Below are 19,165 nucleotides of genomic sequence, written 5' to 3' on the forward strand. Positions count from 1 at the left end.
ATTAAAAAAAAAAAAAAAAAAAGTCTTCTTAGGCATCTTAGTACACACAAAAAAAAAAAAAAAAAAAAAAAAAGAAATTGGCTTAAAATGGAGGGAGTGCATAGATATCCCTGCTTCGATAGGACACAATACTATAAAGATACTGATTGGCTTCAAGTTCATTCTTTTTTTATTTTTAAGATTTTATTTATATTTGACAAAGAGAGAGATCACAAGTAGGCAGAGAGGCAGGCAGAGAGAGAGAAAGGGAAGCAGACTCCCTGCTGAGCAGAGAGCCTGATGTGGGGCTTGATCCCAGGACCCTGAGATCATGCGTAACCTGAGCTGAAGGCAGAGGCTTTAACCCACTGAGCCACCTAGGCGCCCCTTCAAGTTCATTCTTAAATCTGATGGAATTCCAATACAAATTTCAGCTGAATTTGTGAATTTGTTCAAGCATTTATAGGACCAAGGAAATTACACGCTGCAAACATAGCTAAGTCAACTCCGCAAAAGAAGAGCAAAGAGATATGACTGGTCACTCTCAGATTCTACAACATAATTCCACGGGATGGTAATGAAGTTAAGCATGGACTGGCCCAGATGACGACAAATAGGACCACGGAACAGTACAGAGAGGTCTGGGTTGGGGTCAAGCACCTGAAGAAAATTAACATATGGTAAAGATGACACCACAAATTATGGGAAAGAAGGGGATATAGATGGTGGTAGGAAAACTGGTGGACTACATACAGGAAAATCAAAGTGGATTCCTACTGTATGCAATATATATAAATGCAGGCTCCAAATAGAGTTAAGGACATGAATATGAATATAAAAAAGACAAGTGTCAAATTAATAGAAGCTAGTATATTTAATATTTAATGTTTCTGTGATCGATCAATGGGAAGAACTTCTTAAAAGTGTAAGGCAAAAAGTTTGTTAAATTTATCACATAAAAATTGACAAGCTTAGGGCGCCTAGGTGGCTCAGTGGGTTAAGCCGCTGCCTTCAGCTCAGGTCATGATCTCAGGGTCCTGGGATCGAGTCCCGCATCGGGCTCTCTGCTCAGCAGGGAGCCTGCTTCCCTCTCTCTCTCTCTGCCTGCCTCCCCGTCTACTTGTGATTTCTCTCTGTCAAATAAATAAATAAAATCTTAAAAAAAAAAAAAAAGAGTGTGATGACCTTTAAAAAAACAATTGACAAGCTTAACAAAAAAATTAACAAAGAGCATCATGACTACTTTTAAGAAGATATTTGCAAAGCCTAAATTCAATAATGATGATATGAAGAAATCAAACAGGAAAATACCAGAATACCAGTAGAAAAATTGACAGAAGACCAGAAAAAGGAAAACAAAAGAACTAATAAGTATACACAAAGTTGTTCAGACTTCATAATCATTACAGAAAGGCAACTTAAAATAACAAGATATCAAATATCAAGCAGATTAGGAAAAAAGTGAGAAAGTGGAAGAAAGCCAATTACTAACAGAGATGTAGATATGGGATCCCTTACGTAGCACCATGCTAATAAGCGAGGCTTAGACAAGTAAGCAATAATGACTTCCGTGCACTAGTTCCACTCCTGCCTATATCTCCATGCCACATAAGTTCCCACACAGGTTCTTTAGGAAACTTGTTTAAGGATGTTTGTTACCATGTTGCTTGGGTGAGCAGGTGAGTGGGACACCAGAAGCAACCTAAGTGTCCATCCCTGAAGGAATAGGAAATCAAAATACGATACATGGAAGACTTTTGACATCCTGCAGGAACATGAATGGCTCTTAGAAACACACTGCTGACTGAAATAACAAGATAAGGATGAGATTCACATCACGATGCCATTTGTATACATTAAAAATACATGCCTAAACTACGTGTAATGACTTCCTTCCGAAAAGCACACTATAGAAAGGGAGAAAAAGTAAATTTACAGTGGATTAACCTGACAAACATTACCTTGAGCTGGAAGACCAAGGTTAACATTAACAGTGATAAGTCATGTTGATAATACTACCCTTAATATGACGGGATGAGAATGGTGCTTTCCTTCTGAGCTCTTCCTCACCAAGGATGCAAAACCACAGACCAATCATGAGAAAAACATCAAAAAAATCTCCACTGCAGGTCATTCAACTAAATACCTGACCAGAAGTCCTCAAAATTACCAAGACCATCAATAACAAGGAAAGTCTGAGAACCTGTCTGTCTATGGAAACCCAAAGAAACGTAAGGTCTAAATGTAACGCACACTCCTGGATGGGATCCTGGAACAGAAAAAGGATATCTAGTTAAAAACTGGGGAAATCGTGGGGCACCTGGGTGGCTCAGTTGGTTAAGCCACTGCCTTCTGCTCAGGTCATGGTCCCAGGGTCCTAGGATTGAGTCCCACATTGGGCTTCCCCTGCTCTGCAGGGAGCCTGCTTCTCTCTTTCCCTCTGCCTCTCCCTCTGCTTGTGCTCTCTCTCTCTGTCAAATAAAAAAATAAAACCCTAAAATAATTTTTTTTAAAAAACTAGGGAAATCTAAATAAAATATGGACTTCACACTTTATAATACATGTTATATAACAATAATAATAATAACAATGTATCAATATTGTTTCACTAGCCATGACAAATGCGCCATAGTAATGCACGATGTTCATAATAGGGGAAACTGGGTCAGGGTATACAGAAATACTCCACACTGTGTTGGCAACTTTTCTGTGCATCTAAAGCCAACCTAAAATTAAATAAATAAATAAATAAAATTTGAAATAAAAGTATACATGCCCAGAAAGTAATATGTATTTTAAAGAACATATACAAATAAAGAACATCTCAAACCTAATAAAATAGTTCCCTGTGGGGATGGGGATGAGGAGTGGGGGTAAAATGAAAGAAGACTCTGTATCTTTTCACGTTACAGAAGAAGGTGCTAAAGTTTGGAAGAGTTAAGTGACTTTGTTAACATTGTACTTACAACACAGGCCTTCTGACCTTGGAACACACCAGAAGCTCCTTTTATAACTCAGCCCTGCTTGGCCTGCTCTCAGGATAAGCTGAGAGTGGATCTACCCCATGGATAGAAAACAGAGAGTTCAGCAGGTGAACCAAAAAGGAGCATGAACTTTTCCATGAAGTGGAAAAAGAGGAAGATGTTGCTCTGGGGCTTTAAAGCACATGACGGCATCCCAAAGGGCTCCTAGGTTAAACGTGGGGGCAGGCTTCAGGGCCATACAACACTGGGGAATTAGAGAAGAGGCATTGTTCAGGCAGAACCTGGAGAGATTTAGTTTCTAGAAGATAAACTTGTTTGCAGTAAGTCAAGAGCTACAAAGAATTAATGAAAACATGAAATGAGGAGGGTTTCTTGGATCAGAAGGCTGGGCGACCTTCCAGGTCAGAGGCAAAGTCTGTGGCTGCAAGGCTGGAACGGGTCCTCTAGAAGCCCAGAGGAGGAAGATTCGTAGCAGATAGAAAAGAGTTTTGTTCTATGTTTCCTATTTTCTTAGTAAAAATCTAAAACCTTCAAACTACCTGTAGGTTTCTCAAGGTGAAGGAAGGACTGTTCTATATTTGAATCAGAGAGTGGACACAAGAGCCTTCTCGGCAGCTGGCATAGTGGAGGCCTCCCAGAGACCAAGGATTGCTGAAAGATGGAGCAAGGAGACGGGAGCAGTAGGACCAGAAGGAAGCAACTCAGAGGTGGCATAAGGTACATTTATGTCTTTATATGATCCCCAGAGAAAGGGATGGAATTCAAAGTTAGAAAAATTCTACCCCAAATTAAGTCATCTTAGAAAAAGCCTGAAGAGACTAATTAAATTCTCAAATCACTGAGAAGGAGGAAAGCATGCTGTCCCCAACACATTCTCCCACTATCAGAAGAAATGTAGACAAAGACACATGGCTGAAATCAACACTCAAGCCCACTTATTTAGGTCATTAGCCTTTAAGAATCCTCTGTCTGCTAATATCTTAAAAAAAAAAAAAATCAGCAAGCCCAGATGGCTTGGTGATGAGGAGGTCAGGAATGCATATGTTTTCAGGTGAATGCTGGGAATGAAAAGCTGGAAGAAAAATCATCACTGTCAATAACCAAACAGCCTAGGCTGGGATCTGAAAATCAACAGATATGTACCTCCCTCAATGGGAGTTCACAGGGAGAAAGTCTTTTTCTTCTCCCGGTTATATCCGTGCTACCTAGGAGTTATCAGCCAGTTCAGTAAATATTTCTTTATGAATTATATTTATATAAGAAGAGCTATGCCACAATTAAAACAAATAAAAAATGAAGGGTCTAGCATGTCGCCATTTGCAGAAAATATTTCAAAGGAAAGATTTAGTTGCATCTATATGTGTAGAATATTTCAAGGAAAATTGGCACATTGTTTTCATCCAAGAAGAATAACAGGATGCGAAGGAACAGGTGGGAGACTTTTTGCAGAAGCACTCTTTCATGCTTCTTGAATTTTGAATCACGTGAATTTACTGCCACTTCAGAAAAAGGAATAAAATGCTAAAATAGAAAGATTAAATATTTACATATTTATACCACACTATTTTTGTCAAAGATTGTAACAGATCAAGTTACATCTACATCTAATGCAAAAGGTTAAAAGAAATAATTGAGAGATACAAATTTATAATAAAACAGGGCAAACAGAATAATAGTATCCAGAGGTAAAGTGAGTACAGTAAAATCCTACATAGAACCTTTGTCTAGTTGCTGGACATGCCATGAATTTGGTGGTGAAAGCAAAGCAGGAAACAAGATCAGAGAGTCGACTGCCAATAATAAGCTATTCTCTCAGCAGAGGAACATTTCTCACAAGGGAGGGCACACAGAAGTTTCTCTCAAACATCCATCTTTAGGAGGACTGAGACACCTGTTTGTGTCCTCAGCCTTGGCGCACAACTGGACCCCTGTAGAAGTTGCTCCCAGACCTCCAGAGTGTGGGGAGGGTTTGGGGGACCAGTTGCCTGAGCCCAAAAATGTGGAGCAGAGGGGAAATCATACATGTCAAACATACCACTCACTACACAGACCCCAAATTCCAACTAGAAAACCTCTGTGCTTGACCAATTAAGTCAGGAATTGGAGAGAAAATCCAAATTTGATAGCATATTATTCCCTTGTCTTTTAAACTAAAATATGTTTGCTTCAGTTTTCTACAGAGCACTGTAATGAACAGGTATCATCTTCACAGCATCCTCCAGACTCCTGAATTCCAGAATTGTTTATGTTTCTTTGCTAAGCCCACTTCCTTTGGAATACACGGGCTTTCCTCGATTTCCCTTTTTTCTCCACCTCCACTTCATCCCCAAATACCCAAAATACCCAACGAAAGTCCCAATCACCATGTGCCTGTAGTGCCACACACATACGGTACCCAGAGACAACGCTACGTGCTCACCAAACTGGTTCCATTTTCCTCCTTGACACACACTGAGCCCATTTCTCAGCCTCTCATACAGTCAGAAGAAGATACAATTGAGTTCGGGTTTATGATATGCATGTGGACATGATGCCTCTTCCAGGCCCGGCTCCCCACAATGTCCTGTACAGTCATCCACATTGCCCTTCAGTCCCCCATGGACCAGCTGGATTTTGGTAGTCGAGGCAGTATCAGGAGCAAAGATGGTGGACCCTCTATTAGCATGAGTCTTAAATGCTTACGAGGTACAAAATCCCCCTCTGGAAACCCACAATGGGCTATAATGTGAGTAATAAATAATTTTTACTTCATTGTTTATTATTACCTTTAGCCTACCTTGTCCAGCATAGAGATGGAGGTTCTCCCATAAAAAAGAAAAAAAAAAAAAAAAACTTAAATGCTTGACATTGACTTAGCCTAGATCGATGGTAAGTAGGGAGGGTACAAAAACAAGAGCTCCAGGTTATATAGTGGCAAAACATGGCCAAAACTATTGACTACAATACCATGGAAGGTAGACACCTGCTCATTGAGCTTACCTTTCTAGGGGACCTAGATGGTTCTATGCTAGGAGACCGTTATAGTTCTAAAAGAACCAGAACAGCCTGGGAAGGCAGAACACTTGATATATGTAGTCTACTACTAATTTTCTGCTACTGATTGTTGGTCAGGTCTTTTACAAAAGAATCAAAAAACTCTAAGAACTGTAATGTGTAACTGGCACATAAGCAGACAGAAGTAAAATAAGAAGAGTTATTCCGGAAATTTGAGACCTAGTTAGAAAAGCCATTTGCTAATTGCTTCCAGTCACCAAAAATGAAAGATGTGTAGTAAAAGACATTGCACGTTGAGCACCCAATGAGACTTCTCAGTTGCATATTGTGACTCAGGACTTTGGCAAACGTTGGACTAAGGGTGTGATCTTTCCACCTACTTCTAGATAACCTGAAGATGGCCACCATGAAACTGAGAAAAGAAAGAGGCACAGAGAGGAGGAAGCAATAAAATAAAGAGGCAACCTTGAAACTGTGTCTAGGAAAGAACTGTATGGTGACAACACATGAAGCTTTCTAAAAAAATAAATAAATAAAGTAAATCATAAGCCACCCATTTTACTGAGATGCTGAGGGAATTGTGTTACTCCAGCAATTATTATTTTGAATTAGAAAAGCTCTGAATACTCTGCATGCCTTAAATCAGTCTGAGGGAGGACATGGGCTATGAATGCTGGCAGTCACCAAGGAAAGTGTAGGACCCAAGATCCATTTCAGAAGCAACAAAGATGTTGGACAGGGAAGATCTGTGGAGGGAAGAACTGTGGAGAACCAGGGCTCATTAGGAAAAATGAACAAGAAAATCCTTCTCACAGAGGAAGATCGGGATCTATTTGGGCAACTACCCCCCAACTACCCCCCACCTTTCTGAAAAGAGGAACTTCCTAATTCCTGCTCTGCAGGATTCCAACTCTGCTATGGGCCAGTGATTACTCTCTGTCTTCTTTTCCTCCTTTTTCTGAGTAAGAAATATTAGTATTGTCATCACCACTCGAAAGGAGGAGGAGGAGAGGTAACATTTCTGTTTTGCTCACAAGCAGCAATACAAAGGAGAATCACAACCACATCTCATGGAGAGACCCACTCCCTTCCTGGAGGCCCTGAAATTTGAGCTGAGCAAAGTAACTGGACTGGAGGGTTAAAGAAACGGGACATGTACTCTACATGTTAAAAGAAAGATGGAATGGATTTTTGGTGAACAGAGGGATAGACTGTGGCAGAGATAATTTCATGTGTTTGTTGAACCCATTTCATTTTCCTGCACATAATATTTTTCCCAACCTCTCCTGCAGCTAGGTGGGACCATGTGATGGAATTCTGGTCGGTGGAAAGAAGCCTAGTTCCTAAAATCCCTTGAGTTTTGTCATACGCTCTCAGCAAATGAGAATGCACACAGCATAGCCTCTTCCTACCCTTAACCAGTGAGCATTAAGCACACACCATCCGCCAGCCGTTCTTCGCTAATGTGTGTGCTGCCCAGAGTGTTGTTCAGGCTGCTGTTGTTTTCTTCATTGTAGCCTCTTTATTATCCATTCATTCGGTGTTCCAGTGAACTACTTTAACTAGTGATAACTGATAAAATGACTGGGCTTGCTGGAGTAAGACAACAGAAAAATAAGAAATTTTTTGAAGCTCAAGAGTCTTCAGTGAAATGGTCAAGAAACAGAGGTAAAGACTCGTAGGCAATGGGGAACAGGTTGAAGTCCTCTGACATTACAGAGGGTTAACAAGAATAGCTTTAGCTTCGGCAAATGAGCCAATAATTGTATTAACAGCATCTGGGAGAAATTAAGCATGTTATGACTGTAAGAGATTTGGAGAGATTGAAACAGTGATTCTCAATGTACGGCATAAAGAAGCATCTTCACAGGAACCTTGTTATAAAGATCTTTTACTGTCCTCACACCGTTAGCATTTGCCTCTCCAGGAGCATATCACCTGCAATGCCCAGGATGGCTGCTGACCCAGTGAGCCCTAACAGAACTCAAGTGCAGTTAGTACAGTACCTGCTAGTACTGCAGAAATACACCTGATGGGCTGCAGAAACACAACATGATATTGACCGACAGCTCTCATACATGGCAAAGGAGCTGTCCAGCCTGCGTGCATACTCAGGAAAAAGAAAAGGGAAAAACAAAGTCGAGAAGGTATGAGAGATGAAGGAAGAAAAGTCCTTCGAGGCAAGGGTAGTATAGACAATCATGCTGCTTTAATCAGCACATATTAGGAACCTCAAATTTCACCTCCTTGTGTCTAACCACAAAGCATTTACATCCCATCTACTATCCAACTTACAGACCAGAAGACGGTCCTTTGGCTAGTCCCCTGGATTAAACAGAAGCTATGGAAAGCCAAAGTTCTACTGGAAGACAAGGAAAACAAGAAAAATCCATTTCAGCATGCCTCTGTAGGTCCTACATGCTCGCTGAATCTGACTAGAGAACAATCCTGGACTCCACCTCTCCTGGGTCACTTAATGGGGGTCCATTTGTGAGGACTCACATTACTTCAAGATTCAGAAATGTTTGAAGGGTTTTGCATCAGCTTAGAGAACTGTCTCTCCTGTAACTACAAAATCATCACCTTGAGGCCAGATCCTGAGTCCAGACTGACTCCCAAGGTATACCAGTACATCTTCTGCTGTACCCACCAATGCTTCCCTTCAATGTGACCCACTCTGTCCTTCCTCCAGTCCCCAGCCTCTGTCTCTTCATCAACCTGCAGCCTAAAAGAACAACAACCGTGGGCCCAACTCTACAGTGGGTGCTACAGAAGTAACTGAAGAAACTCAGTGCATAACTCTTGCCCACCCTCAGGCAGCTCACAATCTTGTTTGTAGTGCCAGGACACCTCGGCCACTGATTTCGCAAGGAACCATTGATTACCTACAGGGCACAGCAACACAAGGGATATTAGCATTCACAGGAAGGGGCAAGCCACAAGGACTGTCACATTTATGCCTGACTTCATTGGGTCTGCCTGACAAGAATTTTCTCTTTCCTTCTAGATCACTCATTCATATTTTTCCTTTAGGTTTACTCAAAAACAAAACAAAACAAAACAAAACAAAACTCTGTCCTTTTGGTTTCATTTCTCATAGTCTTCCCTACACAAATCATATTTTTCCTGCAAGGCCAGGAAACTACTCCTTCACTCTTGGAAGCAACTCTTCCCTTTTGCAGAAAATGATTCTTCAGCCACTTAAAACTACAACAAACCACTCAAGTCATCTCACTGGGGAACTATTTCTAACCTCTATAATACGCAGGCCAGCTGAAAGGCACACGAGAAAGCTTTCTCTTCCCCTCTGTGTCTGTGCCTCCCTTGTTCTACTGCCTCAGTGAGCAGAGACAACATCTAATTATATTTTCCACCAAAACATTAACATGTTATTAATGCTTAGCAAGTAAGAAAAATAATAATGTCTTTATATGTCCCATTTTTTCCACTTTGGGATTTCATATGCGAAAAAGAGATTTTAAGACTGGAGCATGGAAGACTTTGGTCCATTAGACATATATTGGGTTTTTCTGTCCTCCTATACAAAGGTTGAGGCTTTTAAGCATTAACCCATCTGTTCTGTTTCTCTCTTTTACTTCAAAGCACTGGCACACAAATCTCACAGCCAAAGTCATACGAAGGCTATTCTTTTCCCAGCAATATACCTTGACCGCCACCAATGGACTGTCACTCAGAAACACTCAATTATCCTGTTACATTCCCAAATGCCACACAAGAGTACAAAGTCCCCTTTCCTTTTCATTCTGACCCCCCACTACGTCTATCATACTACTGTGGGCACCTCCTCTCCCTGACACAAAGCCTCCCTCCTGCCAACCCAGCTTCTGCAATGCTCCTTGGAGATGCCAAGACTTCTCGTTCCAGCAACCCTAAACTTAACCCATCCATCAAGGTCTAGATAATTCATGACATTCCCAACAAAGCTTCCCGGACCATAATAGCTCTTGGTGGTGGGCTCACTCTTTAGAATTGGGAAGGAAAAGATCTAAAAAGTTAACAGCATGATGTAACACATATCAGAAAGTCAAATGGGCAGAAGAATTAATACAGTTTAGATCCCATAGGATCAGCTGCTCCGTAGGAACAGGCAGCAGGACTCTGTAGATCATGTTCTCATATCACACACATGTTCACAACACGCTGAACTACCCACGGCTTTTCCTCCCAAGAAGTTTATGAGTTTCGGTGGTGGGGGGCGGCAAAGACTATTTCTCACACAGCTTCAGAATCCCCTGTAATAACTAACATTAATAGGGCAGGACCTGCAGAAAGTACCCAGAGGATTCTTTTTGATTCGCCCCGTAGGGAAGCTGGGAATATTTGCTAGTTGAGTAAAATCAAGTTAAAGCAATACATCAGTGATAAAGCATTGAGACGCAGCGTGACAACATTTTCGATGAATTGAGGGGGATTTCAGACCCACAGAGACCCACTCTTCATGCGACTTTCAGCAGAGAGAGTGGAGTGGAAGGAGGGGACAAATGATTAGGATCAGATTATCCGTTCTCAAATGGCCTTCAAAATCGTTTAATGGAAGCCAACCTCTTAGAGATGAAGAAGTGACTGGGGAAGCCTCCCGACTGAAGCCAGAAGACCAGCGATCTCAGGAGGCTTGCACCCTGTTCACATCCCCAACTGCTTTGCAGAAACAGCACACGTGCTGTTTGTCTCTGAAAGAAGTGCCCCCCCTCGGCCTGGAAGCAGGGAGGGAAAGAGCATTGAGAGTCCCCATCCAGGCTTAATGGCAATGCATGTAACATTGTTTTGATGATGTGTAACACTGTTAATTGCAGATCTATTGTAACTCCTTTCTCTTCTCTACCTCCTCTATGCTACAGGCAACAAATAGTAACACATCGTCTAAACAATTAAACTATGCCACAGAAAGGATGCAGACTGGTAACGGGGAAACTTGAGTTCAGATAACTAAACTGTTAATGGAACAGCTAAGATCTTTCTCTTTAAAAAAAAAAAAAATTTTTTTTCAATTTTCTGACATGACTTTTCTAGCTCAGGTAACAATAAAGCAATGCTGGTCTGCGCCCCCAGGATAGTTTTGTAAACAGATGCTAAGGGCATATGTGGGAGTTACAGGCACTGTTCTAGGAATTATGGAAGATCAAATGAATAAAACTCTGTTCCTGTCCTCAAGAATCTGAGGAGAGAATTAAAAATGAACATAAAAAGTCTAATAAAGAGAGAACATAAAAGGCTAATAGGAAGCTGTGGAATGTGGGGGCAGGAACCAATTCCCTGATTTTTCTTAACTGGGGAAATCATATTAATAAAACCACGTGTGTTTACAAAGCAACATACACAGAAATTAGAAAGTTCTTAACTTCAGAAGATGGCTGTCTTCCATTGGAGATCATTCTTTTGAGTTCTCATTTACTTCTAACACTTGATTGCCTACTGACAAAAGAATGCGCTAACATTTTTCACAGGTTGTGATCTTTAAAAGTTTTCTCAGGAGAGCAACTTTTATTTGTCCTTATCAGAATATTGCTGCACTGGAGTTAATAATGAAAAGCAACATAACTGTGTGTGTTACGGCATACTTTGTAACTTCCAAAGCATCTTCACAAATGGTATTTCGATGGGTCTTGTCTGGTCCCCACGAAATCCTGAGAAATACACAGGGTCCGTTTATTGTGTGTCTGGGCGTGTAAGTGTGCATGTTAATATTGTTTTCTTCATTGTGCACAGAAGAAACTGGAGGCTCAGAGGAGTATGAGTGACAGTGACAACTGGTATTTGTCATACTTGTCAGACAAAAAGAAAATTGCTGGCTAAGCCCTCCAATCTAAAATTACTCACAAGTTATTACACTTGAAAACTCATGTTCCCACTGGTGTATGTTCTCTTGAAAAGCAAATATGCCCTGGGCAGCACTCAGCATCTAGGCCGCACCCCCCCCAGCTTCCTGCTGTCTCCAGGGGCAGCACCTTGTTCCCTCCCCAGACATTAGCCAACCTCTCTTCTCTTATTCTCTGTTCTCAATAGAAGACTGAAAGGCAGCCATTTATTTGTTCATCCACCCTAAAGAGCCAGAGCCACTGAATTAGGTCCTTTAAGAGCATTTGGATTTTAAAACTTTGTTATAACTTTACAGGGGAAGTCTTTAGGCTGATAAACACATTTAGGGAAGTAGCCATCGTGTGTCAGGAATTTGGTGCTGATTCACGAATGCTGTCATCTCTCCGGACGATGATTAACAAAAAGCCTCTGAGCTTATCTTCAGGGTCAAAGAAGGAAAGGGAAGCTGGCACTAATGTGTCCTGCCCCATGTCCCCAAAAGGAACATCAGGGATGTACAATGACAGATTTAACAAGAAGAGAAAGCCCACTGAGTCTTCAGGGGCTAAGGTACAAAAAAAAAAAAAAAAAAAAAGAATCTGGGAAGCAGCCAAAGCTGGGACTGATGTACCTAAGCCTCAATCCCAACCCTACTCACGCACGTTTGCCCCAGCCTGATCTCAGACTGTAAAGGCTCAAGCCCTGTGGCTCTTAAAACCTGCCTCAAGACCCAGAGGAGCTGTCCTCAAGTCCCATGACCACAGGCCGCGTTCCTCTTTGTTCCACTGAAAACACCGAGTGGGAAAAGCCATCCTTACCTCGTAATGAGCCACGCGCTGGGATTCAGATATCAGCTGTGCACTGCACACCTTGCAGTAACTGTCTGTAAATAAATCCTGATCGATATCGGAGGACTTCATCAGGCTAAAGGAGAATCAACAGAAAAGAAAAATGAGTCCACTGCTTTGATGTTTATGCAGGACATGAACTGTATGAAAAAGCCTACAGCACAACAGACCCCAGGATGATGGCAGTGGCGGAGACCTCCCTACTCCCTAGGTGATACCATGTCAGTTAACCACAGTAAAGTGTAGAGTTTGTAATTTTCTCATAAGTGCCCAATAGAATTGCTGGTACGTACAAAACAGAAATGCACCTTTAGTTTTCTCTTTCTGACAAATCAGACGTATTTTAAAATATATATAGGTGCACAGAAAAGCATCCCAGGAAGTTTTTAAGATTTTATTTATTTATTTGACACAGAGAGAGAGCACAAGCAGGGGAAGTGGCAGGGAGAAGGAGAAGGAGAAGCAGGCCCCCTGCTGAGCAGAGAGCCTGACATGGGGCTCAATCCCAGAGCCTGGGATCATGACCCATGCAGAAGGCAGCCACCCAACCAATTGAGCAACCCAAATGCCCCAGTCCCAGGAAGTTTTAACAAAGTGTTAAGAGCAGTTATATTTCAGAAATTATAGGTAATTGCTTATGTAATTTTATTTATTTTTTTAAATTTTCTACAACGAACATACATTACTTTTATAATACATGGAAATAAGTTAGCTTTGTCAAGAACCTTATAAGCAATAAAAATACTAGTTTTGAGTTCAGTAGTTATACTTACAGAATTAAAAAATAAAATCAGGCTCAACAATAACTTTTCTTGCAAGCTTATACATTTTAAAGTGAGAAGCCCTCACTGTTCATGCTCACTCTTCCACGTTTAGGGTTACTGATATGCATAAAAGCCACCTCCATCATTCTGCACCACAGTTGAGCCCACAAAAGTAAATAAACATATCATCAAATTCCAAATCCTGAATTGAAATGCAGCCAGGAGTCTCCAGCTTGTGAAAGTGATCTGTCACATAGTTATCTCATAGCATCTGAAGCATAATGTTACCACCATAGAAATGCACAGCAGCACATCCAAATGCTTTCCTCCAACCCACAAACTCCACTCCATTTTACCTCCTACCTAGCCAGGTAAAAAGTAAGGGCTATGCCTGACAACATACATACAGAAAGGCAAGAGAATTTCAAACAGGGATGTGGTAGGAACCTTGGGAGTCCATCCTGCTCCCATGCCCTCATTTTATCTGTGACACTACTTAAAGTCACATTGCTGATTATTGGCATGGCCATATACGCCACCTGGTTTGCATGATTTCACTTTACACACTCCAAATCTGTCTCAGGTCTCATACTCCTTGCCAGTCATGTGATACTGAAATGAGCCATTAAACCTTCTAGGTCTTAGTTTCCTCCTACACAAATTGAGATAAAATATTAGCCATGCCTTTTTAGAGAACTGTGATGAAAATCAAAAGGAGAAATACAGGAGAAGATACTACATACATAAACTCTAAACCTCTCTTCATTTGAAAGGGCTCATCGTTACATTCTTAATAATATCCTAACATTGGCCAAGTCTTAACCAATATAACAAAATAAAGGACGGTGGTGCATTTTAAGAATTTTTTTAAACCACTTAAATAGCAGAGTTATAAAATAAAGCACCTACCTGAAATAAAAGGCCTACTGCCTCAACTACTACAAACTCACTTTTTATCTTTGTCCTTGGTTGTAATGGTCCATTCAGAGCATTGGATGCTCTGCTCTGAATTTCACAATTCAAAAGGATTCACAATTTTGGCTCCTAAGAGACAATGGTAGCTCTGGTTTTTCAATGCCCTGAGTACCAACAGTAATGCCAGAGAGTAAGGACTACTGACTCTCATAGCTGAAGTGGATCTGTTATTTCTGGAAGGCTCATTCCTGGCAGAAAGCTCAGCCAGCCTGGAGTCTAACACCTGCAGTGCCTGGAGACTTACTACCTAACATGGCAACCTGTTCCAAAGAGTCTGGCAACTCTGACGGCTAGGTACTTTTCAGGTTGAATCAAAATCTGTCCCACTGTAGCTTCACTCATTCATTCTGTTTTCAGGTGCAACACAGAAAAATTCTACTCTTTTTCATGAGATATCCACTCTCAAGTGCTTGACGATAGCTCTCTTTTATCTACTCTCAACCCCTGTCCTGACTTATCATCTTGGTTCGTGTCTATTTCTTTATGGCCCATCTTCAAAGGCAGTGCCCAGAACAGAATAAACATTTCAGGTATGGTCTAATCAGGCGGAGGATCACAAATCCAAATGACCGTCCAAAATATCTTCTGTCGTGTATAATGGTCTCTAGTCACATCCCAGAATGCAAATTGAGAAAAGGTGTTTTGATGATGGGAAAATGTAGTACAACATTTTGAAATGTCAAATGGGAAAAGAAAACTTACTAAGGTGTATTTTTTAAGCCAAGCTTCTATAAGTAGTTGTGTTTAAATATCACATCATGTTCCCTGCTATTTCTAATAAAGAAGTGCACAAAAATAGATTCATGGGTGACCTGGTTAATAGGAATCTCCAAACTCACTGCACACTCCTTCCTCATTATACAACCGACTGCAGAAATCAAACACTGTGAAAGGATATTCAAGGTACGTGTCGGACCAAGTGGGGCCCGTAGGAGTCTGAGTCTCGGTAAAACAGCTGTGCAGCAGAAATAGCTTTAAAGGCAGAATATAAAAATGTGTATACTAAAAAAAAATTCAAAGGAAGAAGAGAATATCATGGCTTTTTCCACTGTTTTATATAAGAATATCGATTGAAATGGGCCCATATGCAGTAAAGTGGCAATAAAGACCCCTCTGAAATCTACAAGGCCCAAATGGAAAACCTGAATGAGTTAAGTTACAGTGGGAAGCAATTAGAAGGCAAGTGTCAGCCTGGTTTGTGCATAAGGCCTTTTCCCCAAAAGAGAACTCTCTGTGTAGGTCACTTTAGACAAATAGAGAGCCTGATTTATGATCCAAAGAGTGGAATTCCGCAAGAAGAGGACTATTCTCCCACTTGCTTGGGATAGAATTCTCAGATCCTCTTGTCTTCAAAAGTACAGGTGAACAAGGAAAACCAGACTACCTTTCTTTAGCCTTGTCCATGGTCCTGAATCAGCAGCTAAAGCAGAGACCGAGCAGGGCCTTTAATTGGTTAATAACTGGTCAGTCCCACTGTCTCATGGAAGCCAATATGTGGAGAACCCCAAACCTGGGGCATGTTGTCTGTACTACATTCTGAGGTCCTGGGGCATTCCGAGCAGGGAGAGAGAGCATGGGAAGGAAGGAGTTTGATTTCCTGAAGTTGAAACTGATCTGAATGAAAACTTCCTCAGTGTCCCCCACAACGGCACATTCCAAAGCAAACACCCAAGATGTGAATAACCTATCACTCTTCAGTATTCACAGAGGACAGTGCTACCTGTGTTTTACCAAAGAAGCCCAGAGAGAAGTTGGAGGCAGTATTTCAACAGGAGACTGATCAGATTCTCATGTGCTGTCCCAAATCTATATAGCAATAAATCTATTTACATCTGGTAGCAGTTGACAGTGTAAGACAGTGTAAGACTCAGAGGTGTAGCCAGGTCTAACAAGTAAGAGGAACATATTGTTTATTCAATAGTGATTACTGAGCATCTACTATGTGTGAGGCATAGGGATGGCAGAGGGCACAACTCCTGTCTTCCAAATCATTATGAGTGACTGAGTGAGAAGAGAAACATGCACACAAATACCTAAGGCACCGGAAGTGTAGAAAGCAATACAGGAGCTGAGAAGACAAGGGGGATTGTAAGGAATTCTTCAGGGAGGTTCTACAATAGTTAAAAATTTAAGAACAAACAGGATTAGAGTGGAGGGAAATGGGTTCAAACTCAACAGGTTCCGATTCTTTTTGCTGGCATGGAGACAAATATCACTACCAGTAGGCATGAGAAGATAGATGCAAGGGGCTTCAGGGGGGCTTGTGGGGGAACATGCAACATAAGGCAAGGAGGCAGCGAAATGCAGGGAGAGAAAGGTACACAACGCTCAGTCCCCAGATGGAAGGAGGGGGGACTGAGGGAAAACAGCAGGTCCCGAAATGTTTCTCAAGGTGCAAGGAATGGCCTTTTTTAATCTTTAGAAGCAGACGGGAAGCCTTCCCTCTGTGCTTTCTGCTTCTCAAGAACAGATTTTAGGAACATACCCTAAAGAGCCAGAGAAACCTGAGGCTTCATGGCCAACAGTAACATTCTTCATACCATTTCTGATAAAGTCAGGATAGCTTCTGACTCAAAGATCCCAAAACCCAGGCAGGGCTCTTCAGAGGAAAAAGGCATTAGTTCAAATCCACGTTTGGTTGCTTGCCGGCAAGATTTTTGAGTGTAAAGGTACATATCCTTCCTGAACCACAATTTCCTCATTTGTGAAACAGGAAATGTTCTCACAGGCTCATTGTGAGGATTAGAGATGATGTTGATAAAAAGTATCTAACAAAGACTGTGGCATATGGTAGACACTGAAAAATGGATATTGCCACCATTATGATGAATATTATTAATTTCATATTATCATTATTCTTATTTTCAGGAGGGATGCTGTAAATATTTAAGTACAGAAATACATGGAACCACATTAAAGACTAAGGGGGAAGATTACAGAGTTGATGTGTTGAAGTTATGACTTTGATTGTCATCACAAGGTTTCTCTTTTGTATTAATCATATCACCCACAAAAATGGCTCACTGAGTTCTACAGCCAGCCAACACTCAGGCCTTATGCCCATGAGGATCCCACAATTCATAAACATTTAAGCCTATTCTTGTTGCCAGTAGGTGCCAATACTGGCAGATGGATGAGTTTGATGAATACTCTCCCACCTTCTCTCTTGCCCACCAGAGCTCATCTCACTAGGTCCTGTCTCCTGGGGGACACAAAGGACAGCACACGCCATCCAAAGTCAAGTTTAGACCACTCTCTGGATCTGCAGCCACTCACTGAAGTAGCCCTGAGGGAGACACAGCAGTCCTGCTCCCTAGGGAGGCACCCCCCTCACCCTAGTCCCATGGAGGGAGAAGCCCCAGGCTTGGTGATCCCTACCAGTGGGTCTCGTGTCACAGGTTTGGGCGTTTTCAATAAAAAACCCATTCCCTCACCTCACTAGCCATTTTAAAAATAGCATTTCGGGGTCGGTGGCTCAGTTGGCTAAGCATTTGCCTTCAGCTCAGGTCATGATCTCAGGACCCTGGGATCCAGCCCCGTATCAGGCTCCCTGCTCAGTGGAGAGTCTACTTCTCCCGCTCCCTCTGCCTCAGCCTGCTGCCACCCCTGTTCATGTTCTCTCTCCCTCTGACTAATAAACAAAGGAATTAAAAAAAAAAATAGTATTTCAGACCCATGGCAATTTCAACTAAAGAACTACTCTTGCCTTAAGGGGTAGAGTTCTGAATTTCCAAACTACTGCTCCATAGGACTTGGTGACATCTTCAATACCAGGGACCGTGGGTCATCTACTGATGCTCCCCTCCCAACAGCACTTGACCCTCATGAAAGCTCTGGGCCCAGAAAGAATAGACATTGTATTTTACTCCTATAAACATAGTAAAAGCTGTTCCTGAGCCAGGCTTAGTGTTAATAGACTTACCCCCTGATTTAATTCCCTCAAAAAAGCAGATAGAGTCATCAGCCTCATATATGATGTGAGGAAACTGAGACTTAAGAGTTGAGTAACTGGGGGAGCCTGGGTGGCTCAGTGGGTTAAGCCTCTGCCTTCGGCTCAGGTCATGGTCTCGGGGTTCTGGGATTGAGCCTCGCCTCAGGCTCTCTGCTCAGCGGGGAGCCTGCTTCCCCCTCTCTCTCTGCCTGCCTCTCTGCCTACTTGTGATCTTTCTCTCTCTGTCAAATGGGTAAATAAAATCTTAAAAAAAAAAAAAAAGAGTTGAGTAACTGCTCAAAGGTTGCCCAGCTCCTAAGTGGCCTTTAGGGTGCCAAGCAAGTGTTGACTATGCCTGGCTTACCCTCACCCTGGGCTGCTTCTTTGTGGCAGAACTCAGCATCAGGAGCCCTTCAGTTGGTTCTCCTACTGCCAGGCTCCGGAGCAGCATTACAAATACTTAACATGAAAGTAGAGGATAGACATCCTCTCCAGAATTCACTTGTTGTAGCCTGGAGTGCGCCGACTGTCCACATGAAGCCATGCAAACTCTAACTGCTTATGGCCCAGACTCTCTTGCCTGTGTTTACTTGAACAAAGGGGGAATGTGTTATCATCTGCCCAGACACCCTAGTCTGCTTCTGCCTCCATAACCTGACCAACTCACCCTCAGAGCCACTATCGGCCTCCGCCCTCCCCCTTGACCTGACCCCCTGAAAAACCACTGCTGCCTTCTGCCCCGTCTGGCTGGCATCTCTTCGTCCGGTCTAAGACCTTCTAAGCCACGTCCCACTCCCTCCAAAGGGCCCAGCTCTGAAGGCTGCTGCTCTCGACAGCTCCGTACCAGAGATGGAACTTCTGTCTCTTTCAAAT

The 19,165-nt window shown here is 42.1% G+C and overlaps 1 protein-coding gene across 1 annotated transcript in view; it reads right to left on the reverse strand.

Annotated features, from left to right (window-relative positions):
- ZMAT4 (zinc finger matrin-type 4) overlaps positions 1-19,165 on the reverse strand; it is a 368,171-nt gene that overhangs the window by 288,679 nt on the left and 60,327 nt on the right. Inside the window, exon 2 of the mRNA XM_059384518.1 lies at positions 12,593-12,698. Coding sequence (XP_059240501.1) covers positions 12,593-12,694 — 102 coding nt within the window. The 5' untranslated portion in view covers positions 12,695-12,698. The remainder of the gene's footprint in view (positions 1-12,592; positions 12,699-19,165) is intronic.

Source organism: Mustela nigripes, chromosome 18, assembly GCF_022355385.1.
Source record: "Mustela nigripes isolate SB6536 chromosome 18, MUSNIG.SB6536, whole genome shotgun sequence".
Taxonomy (NCBI): Eukaryota; Metazoa; Chordata; class Mammalia; order Carnivora; family Mustelidae; genus Mustela; species Mustela nigripes.